Source organism: Bos indicus x Bos taurus, chromosome 6, assembly GCF_003369695.1.
Source record: "Bos indicus x Bos taurus breed Angus x Brahman F1 hybrid chromosome 6, Bos_hybrid_MaternalHap_v2.0, whole genome shotgun sequence".
NCBI classification, from domain to species: Eukaryota; Metazoa; Chordata; class Mammalia; order Artiodactyla; family Bovidae; genus Bos; species Bos indicus x Bos taurus.
This window is the reverse complement of record NC_040081.1, coordinates 91168251-91180972: the sequence shown is the minus strand read 5'-3', so window position 1 is coordinate 91180972 and position 12722 is coordinate 91168251. Positions and strand designations below refer to the sequence as shown.

The following is a 12722-nucleotide window of genomic DNA, read 5'->3' as shown; positions in this document are numbered from 1 at the left end:
CAACCATTCTGATGTAAACACGCGAGAAGTCAACCACCGCCTCAACAGCACATGTTCAAAACCTATTCTGAATAGTATCATTCTTAGACAAAGTCATCTGTGGATAAAAAGGTTTCCCATAGCCTAGACAAACTGAAAAAGGCGGCACAAGACACCATGAAACATCATAACATCTTAATTCAATTTCTAGTAGAGATGAACAGAAGCATTTAACTCCAGCAGCATTCATGAGGCAAAGAGCATCATAACTATAGACACATACCTGGAACCTGGGCCAGTCAAATAACACGGATCCTTCATGAGACCAAAGCTACTGTTTTCCCCCAAAAGCACATCCTTAAAACAGAAGAGAGGCACAGCGTTAGTACCAACAAACGGTGTTTAAATTTACCAAGGGGGTGGAGGTGTAAAGGAGATGAACATTTATTGGTGGTCCACTCTTTATTGTCAGGCTCATGGCGGCACTGTTACATACTAACCCATTTTATCCTCAAAGCCTCAGGAAGTACTGTTAACCCCACTGCATTGATGAGGACACACACCCAAGAGGTTAACTTTTCCAAGGTCACAAGTGGTAGAACCTCAGTCTATCTCACTGGGTGCCTCTCTTAACCAAGACATTTTCTAAACAAGAGAAGTCTGATAACAATTACCTTCAGAATTCAGAAACAACTGCTATATTTGAAGTATAAAGATGAAAATTAATTCAAAGGGCAAAACTTTCGAAATAGCAACAGGGAAATACGGGAGATGACAAGAAAAGGAGAGTTTACTACATTTAGCAAAATCCCAAGAATCAGATAGGAATCTGGCTTGTAATCAGGTTGATATACATTCTTTCTGGGAAAAACATCTCATCCACATGTCATATCAGTAACTCTGGGGACACTTCAAGGGTAGTCATTTGTTTCTGTTTTTAATATGGGTATATAATGGTTTCTGGTGGGTTATAGGTCAGTTTTTGATAGTGTAAAATCAGGTCATACGTACAGGTTCCTGATGAAGACAATGATGTTGCTCTTGATAAAACTCTCAATTATTTATGATAACAGGAGTCAGGTAGAAAACAAGAAAATTAAATCCACAGGTAATCCATAAACTTAATTTTAGCATTTCCCCCTTTATTCTGTCCAAAGGGCTAATTGCTTTTCATCCCCTTTCTCTTTTTCTTTCCTGCTCCTTCCCCCCAATCAGTGGTAGAGGTACTAAAAAGCAAGAAGAGCCAGAGGTGGGTGGGAGCAAGCCCAAAGAAGAAACAAACCTGAATATTATTAATAACCACAGCTTCCCCTTACTGGGCATTGACTGTGTGTTGGATACTCTGCCAAGTTCCTTATGATCCTCAAGTGAAGTGCCTGGAGTCATGTCAGGCACCTGACATTTCTCCTGTAATTTAATCTATAACAATGGGGAGCAGGGCGGAAACTGCAGCTCAGAGCGAGTGAGTATAGTGCCCACAATTAAGCAAGGAGCTGGGATTCAAACCATGATTTCCTCAAAGCCTAAGGGTGATCTTTAGAACCTTAAGTTGAGAGGTGGCTGAGTTGGATGCAATAAAACATCAATGCTTTGAGAAAAAAGAATTCCATGCGTCTCTGATTCGCTCAAGTATCATTAGATGGAATAGGAATTCCTACTCTTCACAAAACCTTACAGCCCATTTATAACAAGCAAGGACCTACTGCACAGTACAGGAAATTCTGCTCAATATTCTGTAATAACCTAAATAGGAAGTGAAGTGAAAAGTTGCTCAGTCGTGTCTGACTCTTTGCAACCTCGCCTGACAGACTTCTCCGTCCAGAGAATTCTGCAGGCAAGAATACTGGAGTGGGTAGTTGTTCTCTCCTCTAGGGGATCTTCCCAACCCAGGGATCGAACCCTGGTCTCCTGCATTTCAGGCGGATTCTTTACCAGCTGAGCTATCAGGGAAATCCAGGGAAATAAATGGGAAGAGAACTTGAAAAAGAACAGGTCCAAGACAAATTGCCTTGCTATACACATGAAATCAACATAACACTGTTAATCAACTATACTCCAATATAGGGGGAAAATGTACACATTGTTCAATGAGAGAGAAACAAAACAAAACCAAACTCTTATGGTCTCTTTAAAGTCTTTCTCCACTCCACTCCCTCACTGACAAGAATATTCAGCTTCACCAGTTGTTAACTGGAAAAGCCTCTGCTGCTGCTACTGCTGCTAAGTCACTTCAGTCGTGTCCGACTCTGTGCGACCCCACAGACAGCAGCCCACCAGGCTCTGCCGTCCCTGGGATTCTCCAGGCAGGAATACTGGAGTGGGTTGCCATTTCCTTCTCCAATGCATGAAAGTGAAAAGTGAAAGTGAAGTTGCTCAGTCGTGCCCGACTCCCAGCGACCCCACAGACTGGAGCCTACCAGGCTGTTCCATCCATGGGATTTTCCAGGCAAGAGTACTGGAGTGGGGTGCCCCTAGGTCCCCTCAAAGCTAGTAATGTTCAAATACATACTTCCATTCTATTACTTCCTTTAAATTATAGCATGAGCTTGATATTTATGAGGATATGCATAAAATAAAGGAACTGAGAGCCAGTAATAGACAACTGAGAGAAATTTTTACATCTTCTGTCAATGGAAACACCATTTGGACTGAAGGGAAATTCCTTCCCAACCTAGTAGAAAACCCAAGGAGGATTCATTCCTGCTGCACATATTTGCTTTGATTGGGTAAGTATGCACTGCCAAAGACTACTTGATTTTCTATAAACTGGTAAGCAGTATAAACTTCTATGACAATTTAGGAAAAAGCAGTGGCTATGAGGGATACAGAGTGATACCACTCATTAACTGTCTTTTTTTTGGTCTCTAACTTTGTCTGACTGACTGAGAAGTACACCAGTTCTTATTCTTTATTAGGCACCCTACACTTAAAACTATAAACTTAAATCCTAGCAAATTCTGATTCTCACTTTTTGAGTTCTGAATTAAGATATCCTAATATCTCTACGACCAATAAAACATGAAGACAATATTCATCTACTTTGGAGTATCAAGTATCTGCTAAAATGAATTAGAAATTTAAAAAAATATTATTTAAGTAGTAGTAATTGATAAATGTTAAAATGAAATCAATTCACTGGCTAGAGTTTTCAGATATAAGATGTTTAACTCTCATCTCTCAGTCTTTTTTTATACCAGGAGGCAGCACGGTATAGTGACTTAAAAACCTCTGGAGTTAAGACAGTAGGGAGTCAAACCTCACTTCCACCAGGTAGGGCAAATTCCTCAGTTTTTCTATGCCTTAGTTTCCTCATCTGTAATATGGGAATAACAACAGTATTTCCTCCTTTGCATAGATGTAGGATTAGTTTTATGCTTATAAAACACAGTGACTAGCACATCGTGAACATTTAGTTAATAGTAGCTATTTGCAACTTCACATTTTGTGGAAAGTGATTGTTACTTATCTCCAAGCTTGAATGGGTACTTGTTGAGAAGTACTAAAAATGATTGGCAAGCTGTATCCTACAGAATCGAGACTATTATCCAACATTGTGGGGTTCCATGCAAATTTCCTCAGCAATGAAATGTTTGTCACACCTTCACATGGTGAACGTGTCACATACAAGAAATGAAGATCTTTGAAAACACAGCGAGAACCAGAGAAGACTCTACCTCAACATCTGGGGGAAAAAAAAATACCCCACCAGAAATCTCACTTCTCCAAAAGATTTCTTTTTATAGCTTCTGCTATATTTTAGATCTATGCATTGAATGGGTATAAATTTCCATCTCCAAGGCAAAAATGTTTGAATTTTTTCCAGCTGCTTTGCAGGGCCTACCTAATTTAAATCAGTTAAGTTTTCTAAAGTGTCTTAGAAAACAGAAAGCAGCCAAGAATTTGATGGGCACTTCAGCTGCATCACTAATATTCATTTGTTCTGCAATTACACTTTTCAAATTAAGAGGAATTAAAGGAGAGGGAACAAGGGGTGGTTTGTTCAGAGATGACCACAGCTGGCTAAGGGGCTGGCCTGGGTCTGCTGAGTGTCTGAGCAGGTCTTAGGCTATAAGTGGCAGCAGCCTTCTGCAGCCATCATTTCAGACCCAAGAACGACCAAATTTTATAAACAGAGAAATCAATTTCTGCGCTGACCTTGTTTTGCAAGCAGAAACTATCCTCACTAATGGACCTTTGAAACGGAGCTGAATCCTGGTCCAAAGCTTGCAAAATCCTGTGCTATTAGCATCTGGCTGGCAGGAACAAGCCGCGGTTGTTTGGGAGGCTATTGACTGAGCTGGCACCAGAAACAGACTCCATATTTTCGGTTTAACTCAGGCAGACGGTTTAGTCTCTACAGGGTCACTTAATTTCTCAGAGTTCTCTCAAGCTGAGATGAGAAAAATCCTTATTTAACACCTTCACCAAAGCTTAATGACAATGGTAAAAGTTCCTGGACTTTATTCAAATAAATAATAGTATCTTGAAATAATAACCACAATAATTACGTGGAGACTAGTTTTGTTTTTAACTAGTTGTACAACCAAGGAAGACAATGGATATATGAAGAAGATGTAAGGGGCAGACCTTGCCGGGGAATAGGTCTCAGGGCAGGCATGGTCAGACTGCTGAGCAAGGGAATGCAGGGGGAAAGCTGAGAACAAGGTCTTGGTGAAACTGCCATCTGGGGATGATAAACTATGTTCAGAATCTGCAGGAGCAAAGCAGCAATATTTCACGTTGAAATATTCCATTCCCCCCATCACATCCCCCACTTTCTAAATATGGCAGTTGCTATATTAAAGAGGACATAAATAATGTTGTGTGTTTAGCTATCTCTAGAAAGTTTTTCAAATAATACCCAAGAATTGGGATTTAATTGGGATCATTCTTCTATACTGCCTATGTTTGAGCTCTATTTCCCAGTTTATCAGGTTTAAGAAATATTTGGAAGGGAAGGCAAAATAATATTCAGAACCATCCAACCACTTCCCCAGAAGAGAATAATGACATGTAGCGAGGAATTAACAACAGAAGAGGATTTGGTTTTCACCTAAACATTTCCATTTTCTTTAGAACATGGGGAGAGAAATGAAAATGCTTGCCCTGCTATGTAGTGAGCCTCTGAAGCCTATCAAACTAGCTGGAATGGCATGCTACATACATGGACCATGTTTTTTCTTAGTTCCCGGACCAGGGATCAAAACCGGGCCCCCTGCAGTGGAAGCATGGAGTCTTAACCACCCACTGGACCACCAGAGCACCTACATATATGGATTGTTCAAGTGTTCTTAGAGGTAGGATAAGCACTGGAAATTAGCTCTGTTCATCATTCCAAGGGGAGAGAAACAGCAATTGGAGGCTTATGGAGGATTGCTTCTATAGATTCTGTGTGGATGTGTGTGGGGGTGGTGGTGGTTTATACTGGGGAGAAAATATTTCTTAAGAGAAAGTGTGTGGACGGGAGTGGTATTTTCCCTCAGAAGGCTGTGTGTATGTGTGTTTCAGAAGCAGCGCAGCAAACAGATCTCTCAGGCAGTGATGGCTAACTGTGAAGCTGTTTCCTCCAACTTATAATGCCTCCGCACACAACCTGCAACCCTTTGCCAACATCTTGCCCATCCTTTACTGCCTGGTTCAAATCCCTTCTCTTTCAAGAGATGCTCTTTCAGATCCCCTCAATTAGAACCAGTGTCCCTCCCATAGCATGTTATTTATGATCACTCCCAAAGCACTCACCATTTGTGTTATCTGTATATAAGTACATATTCTTTGCTCAATTGTAACCCCCAGAAAGGCATGACCTTTATTTCCCTTTATGTTTCCTTCAAACCTATAATGCAGTCCTGTTCATAAAACAGGCTCTACAAATGCTTGTTAGATCACTGTACTCTCTACTGGAGAAGAGACTCTCTGAAGGGTCAATGGAGGGGTGTTCTCCCCTTGTGGTAAAATATATGTGACTTCCTTGTATCTTCTGATCTGGGAAGGGAATCATGAGGTATGCCACCGAGCTGCAGTGCAAGTAAAGCTTGGAGACAGGCCATGAAGTAGGGAAACTAATAGAGCCCTGGGAGTCAGAGTGCTTGGACTTTATTCCCAGCTCTCCTAACATTTCCAGGGGAAAGTTCCTCATGATGTATCCACAGCTGGGAGACTTTATGAGAAAAATCCTTTAATGTGAGAATTTGAAAGTCTGGCATTCTCCTATCTCGTCAAGATAATATAAAGAAAGAGACAGAGATATGAATTTGATATGGATAATATGGGCTTCCCTGGTGGCTCAGACAGTAAAGAATCCTCCTACAGTGGGTTCCATCCCTGGATTGGGGAGATCCCCTGGAGGAGGGCATGGCAACCCACTGCAGTGTTCTTGCCTGGAGAATTCCCATGAACAGAGTAGCCTGGTGGGCTACAGTCCACAGGCTTGCCCAGAGTCGGACACAACTGAGGGACTAAGCGCAGCACGGCAAATGGATAATATATTCTACTACACAGGATTATTTTGAGGATTAATGAGACAATAAATGTAAAAGTGGGGCTTCCCAAGTGGTGCTAGTGGTAAACAATCTGCCTGCCAGTGCAGGAGGTGCCAGAGATGTGGGTTCGATCCCTGGGTCGGGAAGATACCCTGGAGAAAGAAATGGCAACTCACTCCAGTATTTTTGCCTGGAAAATCCCATGGACAGAGAACCCTGGTGGGCTACAGTCCATGAGGTTGCAAAGAGTCGGACATGACTATGCATGTATCCACTCCTAAATGTTAAAGCATTCTGAGTTGAGGGCCTGGAACTCAATAACAAACAATGATCAAAGTCAATAACAATACCTATTGTGTTAATGCAAAAGTCCAACAGAAACAAAAGAGGGTACCAAGATAAAAATCGTTAAAATACTAAGACACAGCTTCTATTGCACGAACTTGGGGGGGGGAAAAAAAAGCAAAACAAAAATCATGAACGATAAAAAGATAATCCCTAACTTTTCCTAATGTAATTCTTACACTGAGAAGTGGATGACACTAAAATATAATTTTTACACGTACATACTGCAGTCCATGGGGTCACAAAGAGTCGGACACAATCGAACAACTCAACAATAAATATAATATGCACATACTACTTTTCACTTTCATGCATTGGAGAAGGAAATGGCACCCCACTCCAGTACTCTTGCCTGGAGAATCCCATGGACAGAGGAGCCTGGTGGGCTGCAGTCCTTGGGGTTGCTAAGAGTCCAACAGGACTGAGTGATTTCACTTTCACTTTTCACTTTCCTGCACTGGAGAAGGAAATGGCAACCCACTCCAGTGTTCTTGCCTGGAGAATCCCAGGGACGGGGGAGCCTGGTGGGCTGTCGTCTCTGGGGTCGCACAGAGTCGGACACCACTGAAGTGACTTAGCATAGCATAGCATAGCATATATACATATATGTGTAAATATATTATATACAGTTGTCTTCGAGTGCTGTGCTCAGTCACCTTTGACTCTCTGCAGCTACAGGATCCCCTGGGATGGATAACAAAATCTCCCTGATGCTATGTAAAATGGCATAATATTTGCATATAACCTACTTATAATGCAAATACTATATAAGTAATTGCTGGTGTGCTGGCAAATTCAAGTTTTGTTTTTTGGAACTCTCTGGAATTTTCCCGAATATTTTCCATTCCAGTGCAAAACCAGAAATGAGGCCTACTATGTGTGTGTATATGTATCTATAGATACACATATATAGATATCTATATTGACATATGTTTCTACATAAGACACAACTTTATAGATACCTATGAATATCTCTATTTCTGTAAGGATCTCATCAGATAGCGGCACTGAGAAAGACTCCCCTTAGGAAAACAAATGCTGCTCTCTTGCACGCTAAAGAAAAACAAAGGGGGAAGGAGGGGTTAGAGGAGTCGCACTAAGGCTTTGCGGACTGAAGCGGTAGTGCTAGGATCCGCTGGCTGCACGTACCTGGCGCTTGTCGGCGGTGGGAGATGACCGGGACCTCATGTGGACAGGGACAGCCTGGACGTCTGAGCGCTCCAGCAGGTCCTCAGCCGACATGGACTTCGCGGCCCTCCCAGCTGTGGCCCCCCACGGGGAGGGTTCCCCTGGGGTACCGTTCAGTCTCTGGGGGCCCTTTGATCCATTGTTAGCTCCACTGAGCAGTTCTCTCGGCGCTGAGTCCCCGCGGTGCCTTTCCCCAAGGTGGCGGCCGCTGGCAAACGAGCTGCTGCGATCTCGGGGGCCCCGCTGGGTCTCCCCAGTACTCCCCACCACAGTGGCTGGCAGAAGGGCGGTCTCCCTGCGGGGCGGCAGGCTGGGCTCCCGAAGCGAGCAGAGACTGGAAGCCGCGGCGAGGCCCGGGCCCTCGGGCTGGAGGTAGGTGCTCTGGGTGCGCTCCAGCAGCCGCCCCGGCTCCTGCAGGCCACAGCCGGCGCCCGCAGGCCGCTTGCCGGTCTTGCGCTGAATGTAGTCGGCCAATGCGCTCTGCTGGAACTGCTTCAGCTCAGGCCCCGACAGGCTGAGGGTAGAGCAGGCCCTGCCGTCTCGCTCGAAGATGCGGCGCCGGTCAGTCACCGAGCCCTCCATGAAATGCGGCCCCTTCCTCGGCGGCCCAGGGGGCTCGGGCTCGGGTTCCTCCGAGACCCCCACCTCGTGCATCTTCTCGGGCTCTGAGTACGAGCGCTTCTTCTGCTCGGTGGTCAGATGCCGGCGCGGGCCCCTCCGGGCAGCAGGGGGCGCGAGGCGGGCAGGGTCCCCCTCGGCCGGGGTCACGCTGTGCCGCTCGCGCGGGGTGTGCGGGGAGGCGGAAATCAGTGCCTCCGGGCTGCGCAGCCCTACGTGGGCCGAGGCGGGTCGCAGGCGCCAGGGCCTGGAGGCCACAGACGCCCCAGGCTCGAGGTCCCGGCGTCGGAAGGACGTGGCTCCCAGGACGCGGGACTGTGCATCCTTGATGCTGTTCCGGTAGGAGCGGCTGAAGGGGGCGTCCTGCACAGTCGACTCTGGCGTGCGGGGCCTGTCGTCCGACCACATGGCCTCCTTCTCGGCCTCGCTGAAGAGCTGGAAGCTGCTCTGGCTGCGGAGCAGACGGGCGTCCCGCCTCGGGGGCTCTCCACCCCGGAGTGGGGCACCCCGGCCACCCTCCACAGCGCGCCTCGGCTGTTGACCACACGGCTGCCAGGAAACCTCTTCTGACTTTGGCTCCCCGTTTTTGAAGTGCTGTTCTCCATTGCCTAGGGGTTCAGTGAGTTCGGAAAAATGTATACGGCCTTTAGTCTCCTCCGAGTCATTCCCCAAAGTATTGGAGGCTGGGAGTGTCCTGTGGGGCCTGTAATTATAGCCATAAGTAGAGCCGCCGGCACTCGGGGGTCTCTGGCCAGCCTGCTCTCGCTGCTCGATCTTGGAAACCTTCTCCAGCACGGAGCAGTGGGGCTTCCCGTACTGAAAGCCCTGCAGAGCCGAGGTGCTGCTGGAACTCAGCCTCCTCCGGCCCAGACTGGAGGTCTCCTGTGGGGATGGGGAGGGCGGCTCTTCATACGTTGGGTCTGAACTCTGGAAAGAGGCCAAGGTTCTCCCCTCGGGCCTTGGATAGGACACCGACCTGTCCAGCTGGCTCTTGTGATCAGCAACAGCAGTCCTTCCAGACTCTTCTCCCTTGGTATTGACTGCGCAGGTGGATGAGCCTTCCAGGTAGACTTCCTGGGCTGCTGCTCCGAGATCCAAGCTGCTTTGCCTTCTTAGACTCTCAGGAATGTTCTGGAGGGAGGAGAAGGCAGCTGCAGTCTTGCCAAAGCTGCCTGGCATACTCTGGCCCAGGCTGCCTCCGTGGAGCCTCCCCCGGAGGTTGGCATTGTGGTCTTCATGGGAATCCCCCTCCCAAGGCTCTGAAGGCAGGAAGGATCTCTTGTCTTCACCCACTTCGCACACCTGAGCCTGAGGGGATTGGAGGCTGTGGTAATTAGAATATCTGTTGCCCTGGGTGCTCTTTCTCTCACTGGGATGTGGGCTGTGGCCTTCTAGAGGTGTGAGAAGTCTCTTCAGGGAGGTCTCCTCCTCGTTCTCAGGCACTGAGGGAAAATGGACTTTATAGGGGACACATTTGGCTGAAGTTTCAGGTTTCCTCTCTACTAGGGACACTGAGTCCCGTTCTAAGGCCTGGCAGAAGGCGAAGCCAGGCCTGCTAGATCCGTTTTGGTTCCCATTCTCATCAAGGGCAGCCATTCTGTCGCACGCTCCCTGAGGAGGTGTGTACCCACCCTCCTTGGCCAGGGCAGGGTAGAGGGTACCATTTCCACTCACAGAAGGCCGGGGCACCTGGGCGAAGTGTGGCTCCAGGGAAGGTACCGGGTAGATGCCAGTCGGCAGCAGAGGTTGGCCGGGCTGGGCCTTCTGGGTATAATTGTGCTTGGGCTTCACTGGAGGGCTGTTTTCTGGGCTCTTCTCTAGCACAGTATGCAGCTGTTCCTCTATGAAGGGAGATTTCAGGGTGCCTGCAGAGTTTGCTGGAGGTCGGCAGAACCGTTTCTGATCTAGGCTAGACCAGGAGCTGGGCCTCTCTCGCTGCCGGAAGGCTGCATAACTGTCACTCCGAGCTGGGGGCAGGGGCGCACCCACTTTAGGAGGCAAGTTGTCCACAGTGGTCTCTAAGGAACCAGGGCACTGCTGGCTCCAGGAAGAGGGTGGTGCGCCTTTGCCCCGAGGAACATTATGGAATTTATTGTAGCCCTGACCATCAGTTGAGGCTCGGGTCTCCCTACCTTGGAGAAGCAGGCCTGAAGAGTTCACCTCATACTCTGCTGAGACCCCCCTCCGGGGGTCATAGACTGTCTTAATATAGCGAATATCTGCCTGCTTCATCCCTTCTAGGAGGCCACCTCGAGCAGAAGTGGTGTCCATGGAGCCCGAACGCTCCCGGCCAGAGACGCCAGGGGGTGGATACTCGAGGATGCTGGAACTGGTGGAGAAGGAGCTGTAAGCCGAATCTCTCTTGCTGTGGAGGTGGCTGAGCTGGTCAATGCTGCTGGTGGACTTGGCCGGGGAGAGAAGGTGGCAGGGTGGGTATCCCCCGCCGGCCTCCAGGCTCTCCATGCTCCCCTGGGAGCTGCACCGGTCAGGGCTCTGCCTCAGATATGCGTGGTCATAGCCGGAGAGGTCACTGGTGGAGGAGCTGGAAGAAAGGGAGGCAGGGCAGTCAGCGGTGAGCCCTGATTGTTCAGTAGGCTTCCAGGCACAGGACTAGCTTATAAATGGACTGTTGTGCAAGATGTTTGGTTTCTGGAAGGGTGGGTAAAAGGACCATATTTGGGCCTTGCTCGGCCTCCCTACGTGTCATCACTAGGAGTAACTGCCCAACACCGTAACCTATGTGTCTCTAATTAATCACCCAGGCTCGCCAGGGGAGAAGTGGGGAGCAGGAGGACACCACGTGGGCCTTTGGGCTCAGGCAACACGATGATATACTGTGTTCTGTGCCGGAAGTGACATTCTGCACGTGCCCCAAAAATGAGAGAGGTGAGCGAGGAAAGCGGAGGGCGAGATGAGTTAGAGGGACAGAGACTGACATTTTGTGTCTCTTGGGGCGTCTGTGGGAAGAAGGGGAAAGCTTAGTAAGAGACCAGGCACGCGGATGGGTGAGGGAGACTGTGCACATGTCCCCGGTTTTAGTTAATATCTTTCCTTTTTATGGAGTTGAAGGGCTACTCCCTGGCAATCTTCCTGGAATTTCCACTGTACAAGAGACAATTTGTTTGTGGTAAGAAAGCCAAACACAAAACTGAATGAGAGAATACTCAGAAACATTGAGAGCTAGCAAAAGTGGATGAGAGAGGAAAAGCAGACTGGCTAAGAAGTCTTAATCACGGGAGGCTCTCAGGTGCTGGGAGACCATCACCCATGGACAACTGCCCAGAGTCTGGGCAAAGCCTCATACGCTGGACAGTAAGACATTTTCCTTCACTAGCTCCTCCAAAAAGTTGCCATAAGACAGAATTACTTATAGCTAACTTTAATTATAAACCCCAAATATACTTCACCCAGCATGGGCGAGAGAGAATAGAGATATAGGAAGGAATAAGTAGCTCAAAAATCAAACAGCAGTCTCAATAGTTCAAACATTTGTGATTCACTGTTCTCTAAAGAGGGCTTCCCTGGTGGCTCAGCGGTAAAGAATTTGCCTGTAATGCAGGAGACACAGGTTCGATCCTTGGGTCAGGAGGATTCTCTGGAGGAGGAAATGGCAACCCACTCCAGGATTCTTGCCTGGAAAATCCCATGGACAGAGAAGCATGGTGGGCTACAGTCCATAGGGTCACAAAAAGAATAAAGAAAACGAAGAGTTCTTGCCTGAGGCTTTTCATTTTTAAATGAATAGGCATTTAAACACTATTAAAATCCATGGAGCTATTATTATATTTCTAGATGTCGTATAAGTAAATATGGTGTCTTAATGGCTGAGTAGGTGATAATGCTTTGCTGGACTGTCTCCAGAGTATACGGGAGGACACTAGAAGGATCATATTCTGAGTCAAAACTGGAGCAGAATTCAAGGAAAAGAAGACTACATTTTCAGCAATTGCCCCCCCAGAATAATATTTCTTTTTCAGGGCAAGTAAACTTACTGAATGGAACATCTTGCTTTGGCAGGGACAGGTATAAATTCAAGGAGGAAGGAAGGGTTAATCCCAACCAGATTAGGGAAGCCAGTCCTGGCACTCCATGTCACGGCATATGTCACTACCA

General features: G+C 47.3%; 1 protein-coding gene across 3 annotated transcripts in view; it reads right to left on the bottom strand.

The window, feature by feature from the left end:
- SHROOM3 (shroom family member 3) overlaps positions 1–12722 on the bottom strand; it is a 329764-nt gene that overhangs the window by 23136 nt on the left and 293906 nt on the right. For all 3 annotated transcript variants that reach the window (XM_027544824.1, XM_027544825.1, XM_027544826.1), the window contains 2 exons: positions 7953–11151; positions 263–336 (listed from right to left, as the gene is read on the bottom strand). In XM_027544824.1, coding sequence (XP_027400625.1) covers positions 263–336; positions 7953–11151 — 3273 coding nt within the window. The remainder of the gene's footprint in view (positions 1–262; positions 337–7952; positions 11152–12722) is intronic.